Source organism: Limulus polyphemus, unplaced genomic scaffold (assembly GCF_000517525.1).
Source record: "Limulus polyphemus unplaced genomic scaffold, Limulus_polyphemus-2.1.2 Scaffold230, whole genome shotgun sequence".
Taxonomy (NCBI): domain Eukaryota; kingdom Metazoa; phylum Arthropoda; class Merostomata; order Xiphosura; family Limulidae; genus Limulus; species Limulus polyphemus.
Window position 1 is genome coordinate 561539 of NW_013665840.1, and position 12683 is coordinate 574221.

Consider the following 12683-nt stretch of genomic DNA (forward strand, 5'->3'; position numbering starts at 1 on the left):
TTGTATGTGAAAGTCTTGTAATATTAGCTGAAAGACTGCCAAATTTTTGTGAAGATATACACACTATATTGAGAGTTATAAGTATTAAATCTATAAAGACTTCAAATGAGTACAAAGAGGTCATGCGATTGGTCAAATTGACCGAGCCTGTGTTGAGAGTATTAAGCAATCAGAATCCATCTCACAAAGCATCTATCATTTTCTCAAACATTCTTGCCATGAATAAAATAAATGCAAGAGACCAGCAACAATTCCAGTAGGTGTACATAGTTCAGCAGGTGCCATAGATAGCACCTCTGATGACTCAGACAGAGAATGTTGATGGATTGTGTTTCAACCTGTTGAATTTGATAACAATTTCAAAGTCCAATTTCTGTCAAGATAAATGCAGCATTACCAGTATTTATTGCATTTATGTTTTCATAAGATTAATTAAATAGATTCTGTTAAATTACAGAAATCCAGTCATAAATATTTTACCCATCTTATGCTAAGGAGTCACTTCTTGACATATTTTCACTGGAGAGGAGAAGGATTTTGGGAACATAATTGGAGTTTTTAAGACTGTTAGGATTGAAATCTGTAAATATGGATACATTTTCATTAAAAATACTGCAGAAAATAAGACTAGAAAATATAAAGCATGACTCTAGCTAAGGCAGTATTACTATTCTAGTAGAGTAGTCAGCTTATGGAATAGCTTCACCTTCAGGTGTTGTAGAAGACACAACACTGGAAGAAGTTAAGAGAAGACTGGTATTTTAAGCATTAGGGTTGGATCTAAGTACAGGAGTTTTTCTATGCAGCTTGTAGTAGGTTGGTAGTAGATTCGTCTAGATGGGACAAAAGTCTAGTTGTTATCCACTGGAAGGAAAATTACTTTACAGAAATTTTGGAATAAAGTTATAAACAATACATCTATATCACAACATTACGGAAATTAAACTATAGGCAGGAAGTAATACATCTACACTACAGAAATAATGAAATAAAACTAAATAAGATGTACAATCTCTATTACAGAAATACTACAATAAATATACAGATAGGTGTATTTTGTAACATACCTTTTATACTACTCTAAGAATGATCTTATAGTTAATACTAGGGTTCTTAAAATATGAACAGAGTATTTATTAGAACTTTTAGAAGTTAAACAGAATCTATTCATAATTTGAAAATGCCAGGTGGACTAATAGGTCCTTTGTTGTCCTCAAAATTTTATGTTATGTTACCAGGGATGGAAAGATGGTCATACGAGGAGAAGTGAAAATCTCTGAAATTGCTTTCTCTTGAAAAAAGAAGTTATAAGGGATTTTTTGAAGAGTTTAAAATTGTTAAAGGAACTGATGCATCATCTTTTTTTTTCACAATTGATCAACATGGAGGTGAAAATGGTAGGATTAGGACATCCACATCAAAATCCCACTCAGGCATGGGAGTAGGATGAAGGGGTTGATGAAGAAGGAAGGATCAAAACAAAGTGGAGAGGACAGGAGAAGTAAAACCTAACAGTAACAGCAAATGCAAAATGTAGTTGATAAAGCCACCTGAGAACCAGCAATAGTGGAAATCAACAATCTATGATTGAACATCCATGTGAAAAAGGCAGAAAGGTGGGTCACAGTAGGATGGCCCAGAGTGAGAGGCTGAATGACCAACATTGAAAAACCCATCACTTTTGTTGACAAACAGAGTTGAAGGACAACAGAAATGGGGTAACGAATAGGCTACACAATCAAAGTCCAGTCCTGCTGGCAATGGATATGGACAAATCTTACACGTAAAGATCAAGGGATAACACCCCTGAGTGAAAGATAGGCATGGCTGGAGCATGAATGAATGGGAATGTGGCAGAGAAAGAGGGAGCCTGGATGACAATTGATGTAGCAGAGGAAATTAGGGTTATGCTGGACAAAGACGCACCACCAAAAGAACCCAACAAGGAGTGTTACATAAGAAAGTTGAGAAAAAATTCTGCACAGACCATAATATCAGGTGAAAAAGGAAAGACAAAGTAATCTTGAGTATGGGTTTCATGTGGGAATAAAAAGACAAAGGGGAAAACAAAGAAAGGAGCATACATGTGAAATCATGTTAAGGAAAATATTAGAAAGGTAAGGATTTTCCTCCAGAGATAAAGCTGTGTTTAGAGCACAACCCTGGTGGGGGAAATAGCCAGCCAAATTATCATCATCCTGATCATAGTTCAAATTGGGGAGAAGAACATCAGCCAAATGGACAGGAGAAGGAGGCCCAGTGTGTATGAGGGAACCTGCAACACACTGAACAATGGCTGTCACATCCTTCACAGACAATGAGTCCACAGTAACCACAATAGACACAGGTCCTGTGTCAGGAAATCATCACTATCTTGGGATGAAGTGGAAGTTACCATCACTTGTGAATTCATAATGAGTAAACAGGAAATATATTTTTTCTTTAACAATAAAAGAAACCAGTAAAATTTAATTGAAATTTAAGCTTTACAAACTATCATAAATCGGATGTAATTGATTAATAATTTTAAAAATATGTCCTTTCTAGACAATGCCAAGGAAAATAATGAAGTTATTTCAAGCACAAGTGGGGAGTTACTGCACAACAGATATAGGACTACCGTTATGTGATATTATCATGCACTAGTGCAGTTGATGTTAAACACAGGATTTTTAGGTGGGAGTTAGTTGAATAGTAGATTGCAAGTTTCAAGCTATTCTGTGTGTGTGGAGGTAAGGCATTGTCTCAGAAGTTTAATTTAGTGGATGGGACTTTTCGATGAATCAACAGGCCCGTTGTTGTCCATACGTGTTATGTTGAAAGGTAATCTCTCATCTTGCAATGCAAGTAATTAAGTGTAGGTCTAAACATCTTCAATTTGCTAAATTTATGCAAAACTAAAATCAACTTCATTTGAAATTACATTTAAAATCAGGATGCTCTCCTGATCCATTTAACCTGTGTTTTCATAAATGACACAACCTAACTTCAAATTTCTAACTCAAAAATGTAGTCTTGACAAAAAAAACCATAACTTTGTAAAGTACCACAAGATATACCTAATAACACATAAAATCTGATTTTCAAGCAACGTCCAATCCAAACTTTCTCATTATTGAAGGTTTATTTTACAAGTTTTCAGTTATCTTTTATTTGATGAGATTACTATTCAATGTGGGATGAATACTGAATACTAACAAAGCATCTGATCAATTTATTTATATAGTGACAGACTTATTAACATATGATCATAGTTACAGTGACAAAGACCTCCGTGCTACTTAGTGTCAGTTATTTTGTCATGCCATGAGAATAATGTTACAATTATGACAGTGATGTTAAAATTAATTCTAATGTGGTGTGAACTGGTATCATGCACAAGAGGCAACTCAACTAAATGATAGAGGAAAAATACTTAAAATGTAAACATATTAATAAAAATAAAGGAATACCACCTCACAATCCATATTACACAAGTACTGAAATAAAACTACTACTACAGACAAGTAGTACATCTTCACTACTCTACACATGAGTGAACCAAAAATTTTAAACAAGTTTGCCTTTCTTTAAATTTCAATTTTATTTATCTAGGTTTCCTACTCGCATGCACTCCTAAGAATAAAATGAACATTTCCTATCCATGCTATTTAAAGAAATCATTTAGATCTCACATACATAATTTTAAGTGAAAATTAAGATTTTAATTGCTGGAGCTTCTTTCTAATGTTTCAAGGTGAAATTACTTTGTTGTCAATCCGGTATTCTGATGAAGATCCAGTTACAAGTCTTGAAAAACTGATCTCTGTGCCATCAGTTTCTCCATAAACAGCAGTAACACTTGCTCGAGTCGAGACAGGGGCTCCTATAGGAGCACCATGAATTAGATCCTGGGAAGAAAACAATAAAAAAGAAATTGTTAATTACAACTGATATCTTGACTAGTCAGACTGAGAAACTACTTCTGTTTACAATATTTACAATGTGTAGCAAATTAGGTTTGCAACTTTTTCTTTTTTTTTAATTAGTTTATCATTTAATGCAGTGGCTTTCTACTGTCACTTTCTATAAAAATATTAAATGTTACATGTTCTCAACAAAACCCCTGTATGATGTAATTTCTTTGTTATTTCATCTATTAGTTGTACAGTTTGAAGTTGATATTTTACTACACAGAAAATATGTTTCCCGATAGATACTTACCCCCTGTTACAGTTATTCTTGAGTTGACTGCCCTCTAGTCTGCAAATTTTTACTCCCTACTAGCCTTGAATTGCCACCTAATTCAACATGTATACCACATGGCTCAGCTGCATTTAAGCATGCAACAACCCTCCACCAAAAGGAGTGCGACACACCCTCCTATTGCAGCTGACTTCTTCTATGCAATTGAACCCAATCTTCACTTTGAGATTAAGTACAAAAAACAACACTGGAAGTTGGAAAGATGGGTGGGAAGTGTGAGTGGAAGCATCTTTCGGAAATATATTTTCAGCGTAAGAAAATATTAACTTCCTACATGATTACTTGCCTTCACTCACAGTCACAACTAGAATCCCACATTGAGCAGGTGGAGGGACCAGTGTAAAATTACCTAAATGAGCACCCTTCAAAAGCATCTGATGAGCACCCATAGAGTGTGCCATCTCTGTGTAGATGAAACACACGGAGACCACACCACATCTGAACCAGGTATACTCCTTGCCCAAGTGGAGCTAACTAGTGTGCACAAACAAAGGGTGGAACAAGTTATCCATCCCAAATACAAAAGGAAGAGGAATGTGTGTAGGGTGCATAAGACCATAATTGGAAGGTCAATTCCAGTCCAGTCAATGGCACCAAGAGGAATTTGACCAGCCTCTGGTAGGAGGAGGTTCCTCAAACATTCACTTCAAGTCTGGGATCGAGAAGGGTAGAGGAGCCTCCATTCCAAGAACCTAAAGTATCATGTGCACAAATCCAGCAAAATCTGCAGCAAGAAACTCTGGGAATGTACCTCTGGACAATGTGAGGAAGGTGGAAATGCAATGTGGAGGGTCAATTCCAGTCCAAAACCAATTGGCAATGGGGATGTAGCATCCAGTCCATGGTAGGAGGAAGTTCCCAGTCCACTCACATGTGAGTACTTATGTTGGCTGGTCCAGCTCCAACCAAAATCAGTCACCTAGGAACTGACATCCAGGTAGCAGTAGGAAGGAGGTTTCCCAGCCAGAGGAGTGAACTGAAAAATAGACAGAAAAGTCCAGTCCAGTCCAGACTAGCAAAATCTGAACAAAAAACATCAGACCTGTGGCAGGAGGATAGTCACACCTTCAACACAGGTAAAATGTCTTACTCTCAACTGAGTAGAATTGTGCACACTCAAAAGGATTCCTCCATGATCCACCACCTCAGTGGCTAGGAGCTGGTAAGTCAGAAGGACTCTTATATTCCACTGAAAGAAGGAGGAAGAAATGCATTGGAGAGTCCAGAGAAATGCATTACTGGAGAAAATGCAATATTTTGAAACCATATTTTGAAAAGCAGGTTCATCCTGATTCGACAATTGGAGGAACTTTAGAGATGGGCAGCAATCCCTTTCTGCTTTAATCATGTCAGTCCATGAGTGTACGGTCCAGTACGAACATATTTATGACTTAATATATTGCAAGGAAGAACCTGCAAGCAGTCTTGTGGAACACCCCATTTCAACAGTGAGATGATAATACTTAAAGACCTCACATTCCATTGCAGATCTTGGATATCTGTATACCTGGACAGGCACCACTCACCAAAGAACATGTAAAGCAGGCCCCTGAAAAAAAATATGGAGAAATAAAAAAAACTTACACACTCAGGGGAAAGACAATTCCTGGCTGAGCAGGAAACCACCAGAAGGTGCAATTAGTGTGATACAAGGATGTGGGGAGTGGTCCACATGCTGGCCTGGATAAACTCCTCCAAAGGATGACAGAAATGAACAGCCAAGGACATTATGAGATGACAGATCTTATTGGATGATACATAGAACAACTGGCAAGATTCATGAGAAAAGGAGGAAGATGCAATATGGATAAAACTGACAAACTCAACTAGTAAGGGTGATAGGAGATAAATCATGAGAAAAGGATAGATTCCAATGGATAAACAAACTGGAGTGAGAGCCATGAAAGAGTGCTGTGTGTGTGACACAACACCTTAAAGCACGGACTGGACACAGATGATTCGAACCAGAGAGAGAATAAATATCGAATATGGAAGGAAGGAAAATAGGGGTGAAAGTGAAATCACCTTGGTGGGCAGCTGATGTTTTTGGAAGGAAAGAATAATCGGTATATAAAAGGACATGTGGTGAATGTTGATGGTGAACAAGTCCAACTGGCGAAGTCCACAAGCCAAAAGGAGAAGGAAATACATCTTGGAAGGAAGGAAAATAGGGGTGAAAGTGAAATCACCTTGGTGGGCAGCTGATGTTTTTGGAAGGAAAGAATAATCGGTATATAAAAGGACATGTGGTGAATGTTGATGGTGAACAAGTCCAACTGGCGAAGTCCACAAGCAAAAAGGAGAAGGAAATACATCTTCAAGGAAAGGTGATAAAAGGAACATGAGGCTAGTGGTTTGAAGGGAGGAAGGGGAACTGCATGGAGAACAAAATTAAGATTCCAATCTGACAACTGAGTGGTACAAGAAGGACAATGTAGATGCATAGACCAAAACAAAAGCGAAATAAAAGGAGAGAAAACACATGCCAACTGCAGGAAAAATAAATGGTAGATGACAGGGCTGCCCTATAGCCCACAATGGTTGAAATGGACTGACTTTTGTCAAACAACCATGTAAAAAATTTAGATATCTGCTAAAGGGGAGAATCCATGCCAGAAAGACCAACTACGGAATATTCTCCACTTATGTTGATACATGGACATGGATGAGGATAGAGATAGACAACAGGGATGCTACATGTGTGGATAGTCCTGAACCACTCACAATGGACTAGACAAAAGCCATGCATGAAACTGGAGTGTAAGAAGAGAGGAATGAAGCATCCAAGAGTGAGGTTGCTGAAGAAGTGACAGGGATGGAAGCCATGGATGAGCCAGCCAGAAAAGACCCACGAAAAAGACTCACACAGAGTGGATTGGATGAGAAAGATTACTCAGATAGAAGAGGGATGGGAAGGTATGCATAAAGGAAAAGGTCCTTCCATTCCTAGGTGAATTCATCTATGCTAAGCCAAAGGATGTAGAACCAGGGACCAAAAGAGAGGAAGCCTGGCATTCAAATGAGTGCCACATGTACCCAGTTGGGTAGTATCCAACTGACAATGTAGCCATTGGAATATCTGGGGTCGAGAGACCTCTCTGTGAGTATAATCTTGTTGGGATGACACAGATGATCTGTAACAAAATTGAGGGCACATGTTATGTGACAAGCCAATATGTAAATCAGAGGGACCCTGATGAGGTGCCACTGATGTTGTAGTACCCACTGCAAGGAATATATGTGGGCACAGCCCAGAGAGATAAGAGCCTCCACTAATGCCCAAGTTCCCAAAAGAGACAGAATCTCTATGTAGGGAGAGTAGGAGCTAATTGTGTCCTCTCAACTAAAACTCTATGGCCTGTAGAGGAAGAGAAGAAGGCTGGGCTCAACTGAGATGTGAGTTGAAAAACACCACCAGATGAACAAGATCTTGAGTGAGGAGGATAACGAACTTCTCGACCTTGATAATCCAACCCACCTGAGCAGTTTCTCTGAGGAAAAGGAAAAATGGTTGAAAATCAAGCATTAGACATAAAACATTTGTGCCAAATCAAGAAGTGAAGATTGGGTTCAACTGCATGGAGGAAGTCAGCTGTGATAGGAGGGTGTGTGTGGAATTAGATGGGAATTCAAGGCTAATGGCAAGCAAAAATTTGCACACTAGAGGGCAGTCAATCGAATCAAGAATAGCTGTTAATGTAAGCGGAGGTAAGTAATCGTATCAGAAAGTAAATGAACTGGTAAGAAAATTGTTTAACATGCTTGCAGAAACGAAACGTGATTAGTAACTTGTGTAATGTAACATGCTCGGATTAGTTTGGTATCATTAGGATAATGATGTTAATTTCCAAAAATGATGGATATTTGTTCACAATGGTAAAATTAGTGAAAAAATTGAGTTAATATTTAATACTGGCAATTTAATGCAAATGTAAAATAAAAACGTGTTTGTAAAAATTGATTTGTTACAATTGTTAAACAGTGTCTAGAATTATCATGTCCAAAGTTTTGTAAAGCAATAAACAAAGTTCCTATTCACTATAAATCACAGAAATCATAATTTTTTCTAATCAAAGAAAATCTACCTTTTCAAGTTTGACTTAGTACAAATAATAAACTTCGGTTTTACATAGTATGACAGTTTGGGAATGAAACGTTCTGGTTGTGCTATACCCATTAAAACTCAAGAAAATATCAACTTAAAATTACTTCTTACCCCAAGCTTCTTTACCCTAAGGCTAGATGTTTTTTCTCCCAGCACAAAGCTGATAGCATCCATGAAGTTAGATTTTCCTGAAACAATTAAAGGTGACTAAAATTTTCTTTAACAACTAAAATATCTATATGCTAATTATTTAGCATATAAAAATTAAATATTGAAATTAAATTTTCTGTAAAAGCCAAAATGTAAATGCAATAAGCCACAAGAAAGTTCAATAATAAGACTTAGAAAGGAAATTTACAGCAATTGTAAATATGGCAAAGAATGTAATCAACAAAAAGTAATATACTATATCTGGAACTATTATATAGCTAGTATTAACTATACATAATACTGCAAGATATATTTTCAATGCTTTTCAATTTAGATGTTTACTAGAGGTTCCATGATGTCATTATGGTGTGGAAATTCATATATTGAGTAGAAGGAAGTTGAGTGAGCAGTTAATGAGAAGAGAGTTGAATAAAGAATAAGTGATTCAGCTCAGTGTTCCAAAAAGTTATTCAATGTTAGATGTGAGGGTTATTATGTATCTTCAATTAATTAAACCATTAGTAATGAAATTCTGTAAATAAGTTGTATGTAAGTTTGGCACAGGTACCAATAGTCTCAGAATTTCTGTGCAAACTTGTTTGTGAACTTAGGTCTAATGTGAACATAGTCTATAGCAAACATTTTAGGAGAAATTAACTAAATTGTTATCATTACATGGACTGGATTTTGCATTATTTTTACCAAATAATCCAAAAGAACCTGTTCAATGATAGAACGTAATTACAATAATAAAAGATTAACAAGAAGTAAAACCAATGATGGTTAATATACCAGAGCAGTTAACTATTACCCTAAATAATTTCCAAAAAATAAAGTGTAGATGTTAGGTTTTTAAAAGGTTGTGACATTCTGTAAACCTTCTAAACCAATAAACCATAGCAGGAATATTTTGGAATTTCCCACAAAATTGAACGAATTTTGCATTCAAAATGCAATGGGCAAAATGAAAGCAAGTTTATGAGCTCTATCCAAGAAGTCTTGTAACATTGAACAAATTCTTCTGTGTCTAATAAGCTGTGAGAAGAAAACACTGTAAGATAACTTATTTGGAATATATTTACTTGGAAACAGAAGGTTTATAACTTCAAAGTTGAAATTATACATTTTATTGACAACTGTGAATTTAAATGTTTGATTAATAATTCTGATATTTAAGTCCAGACGCAGTGCTTTGTTGATATTGAAAAAATATAATTAGCAAATATGTAGTTTGTTGATGACATTAACTGATGGGAATACCAAGGTATAACAGAATGACTTGTATCAATTAGTAAGTTAGTCAAATATTATCTTAATTTGAATCACACATTTCATACAGATAGAAACCAACACAAAAGCACAACTTAAGAAAAGGATCTTGACTAAATGGTGGATAAGTCATTGAAACTAATAAAGCAGAGCTCTGTTGCTAGTAGTCAAGCTAACAGAATATTAGGATGCATTTACTATAATATTTATGTACACACACACACACATATATATATATATATACATGTATATTACTAGTTGACCTTACTTGTGCCCTGTGCCAAATGCTCCTAAAATCACACTGGACACCTAAGCATTTAAAAGGATGTATCTGATTGATAAGAAATATTTTGATAATTTCATACTAGATAACACAACAACTGTCATTTCGAACCAGTATTTAAATTCATAGGCCTCATGTTTGTTCTCACACCTTACACACTAGACCAAACCAACATCACAAAGACACACAAAGTATAAAAACCAGCAAAGACACAAACTAAAGAAAAAACCCTGTCTTCGCAACCTAACCTTTTATCTACTCATAATCACATGTTTAAACCCTGTATCTGTGAAACTATACATAGTGATGTTTATTCTAGTTCTGAATTTACTAAGTACTTTTTACTAAAGATTTGCCTGTGTACTAACTAAGCCTTTACTGAGTCAGTCTGAGTGAAAAATGATGTTCATGCTAAGAATAAAATACATTCTTTCATCTTATAATTTCCCATTTCATTTGATATCCTCTAGAGCCTCCTAAATAATCATCAAGATTTCTTGGTAAAACTATATTTTATCACTTATTTTCTCTAATCAAACACTACCTATAGTGAAGTTATTAATGTAAAGTGAAACAAAAAGTTTTAAAAATATGAAATAAAATTAACAATACTAGTTTTTGATCTACACTGACTACAGTATTTATTAAAACTTGCAAAGTATTTATCTTAACAGGTTCAATTGTTAACCTTATAACTTCTGCTTCATTTTATGGTTTTAATGCTATACTGTGTGCAGCAAGAGCAGTAACATCCTCACTCAAGAGCAATAAATCACAGCTGGAAACAATTAGCTGTTTCAAGAAGTACTTAAGTAAAAAGTAAGGTCAAGTGAGACTCATAAACTATTATATGTTTTGTCAGATAACCCTGAGAAGTTTCTCATTTGTACATTCTAATTACTTTCAATACTTCAAATCACTGATACTTGGTAAAACTCCATAATTACAGAATTAGGAAAAAACAAAGATAGTTGTATGTTTTACAGATATTTTATTTATTACTACCATGGTTTCACCAGTAAAGGCATCTGATGGTTAGTTACTTTTGTTAAAGTATACAACAATAAATAAAATATACACATAAAAACAAGGATTTGTAGTACTTGCTGCATATTCAAGCTCATTTGAACTTGAGTAAAAACTGAAAACATTCTTCTATAAGCCTTGGTGAGTGTCTCAAAAATTTAGATGTCAAAATAATTAATTAATATGCTTTTAAATATGAATTTTACAACACAAAAAATATACGAGTCACAAGAGTAGAATATCCCAAAATTAGTACAATTTACCTGGCTTTCTAAGTAAGCTATAAACAGATTAGTTTTCATAAGTGCTCAGAGCAACAAAAGATGATCACCACCAAACAAAGAATTCTACTAAGCATCAGTTAGTGTGAGGAAAGTTAATATTTTCCTACACTAAAAATATATTTCTGATAGACACTTTCCTCCACTCAAAGTTACAGCTATTCTTGATATGACTATCCTCTAGTGCACAAATTTTCACTCGCCGCTAGTCTTGAACTCCCACCTAATTCCACATGTTCAACTGCGTTTAAGCATGAAAATTAGCATGCAACAATCCTCAAACAATAGGAGTGCGACACAGCCTCCTATCGCAGCTGACTCCCTCTATGCAGTGTGAAATCAATCTTCACTTTGAGATTAGGCTCAAAAAACAACACTAAAAGTGAAGAGGAAGAGTGAAAAGAGGTAAGTATCTATCAGAAATATATTTTCAGTGTAGGAAAATAATAACTTCAGATACAATAACTTACCTCCACTCAAAGTTACAACTAGAATCCTGCATTGACTTGGGGAGGGACTGGTGTAAAAGTTACATAGACGAATGACCCCCTTAGAAAGTGTCTGAAAAGGAATCAAGGAGTGTGACATCTCAAAATACAGGAAACACACATGTGGGAGACTGCACCACATCTGAACCAGGTATACATTTTACCCAAGATTAATGGTGTCACAAAATGGGTGGAAAATTAGGCATATTCTAAAAAGTGCCCTTGGTGTAAAGTGACTATGATGAGTTGGACTGTAAGCAGAAGACGACTCCAGTTAAAAACTAGCGGCACCGAGAATGGATCAATTGGCCCACAGTAGGAGGAGGGTCCTCTACCATTCACTTTGAACCCAGAAGGGACAAAGTACTTCTGTTCTGAGAACCTAAATCATCATGTGTGCATAACCAACACCTGTACCCCCAGAGAACTGACATCCAGGTGACAGTAAGTAGGTGGAAATGCAACATGGGGGGCAACTCCAGTCCAAAACAATGAAGCATTGGGAATGTATTGTACAGTTCACTGTAGGAAGAGGGTCTCAGCCGCTCACATGTAAGGACTTATTTCACTGGTCCTGCTCCAACCAACACCAGTTGCCCAGGAAATGACATCCAGGTGGTAGTAGGAAAGAGAGTTCCCAGTAGGAGGGGTGAACTGCATAGAGAAACGAGACAAAAAAATCCAGTCCACACCAAACGGCATCTGAAATAACTCAACAGATCCGTGGTATGAGGATAGTCACATCACCTACACCAGCAGAACACCACCACCCTAATCTCAAATGAGTGGAACTGAACACGAACTTCACTAGAAGAAGGGAGGGAAACACTTGGAGA

The 12683-nt window shown here is 36.2% G+C and overlaps 1 protein-coding gene across 5 annotated transcripts in view; it reads right to left on the bottom strand.

The window, feature by feature from the left end:
• Positions 1-12683, bottom strand: part of LOC106478602 (structural maintenance of chromosomes protein 1A-like) — a 160082-nt gene that overhangs the window by 135937 nt on the left and 11462 nt on the right. For 4 of the 5 annotated variants that reach the window (XM_022382210.1, XM_022382209.1, XM_013939157.2 and 1 more), the window contains exons 2-3: positions 8462-8538; positions 3747-3890 (exon numbers count right to left, since the gene is read on the bottom strand). In XM_022382210.1, the coding sequence (XP_022237918.1) occupies positions 3747-3890; positions 8462-8538 (221 nt within the window). Of the gene's footprint in view, positions 1-3746; positions 3891-8461; positions 8539-12683 lie in introns of those variants that run through there. The other variant, XM_022382212.1, reaches the window with a different exon arrangement.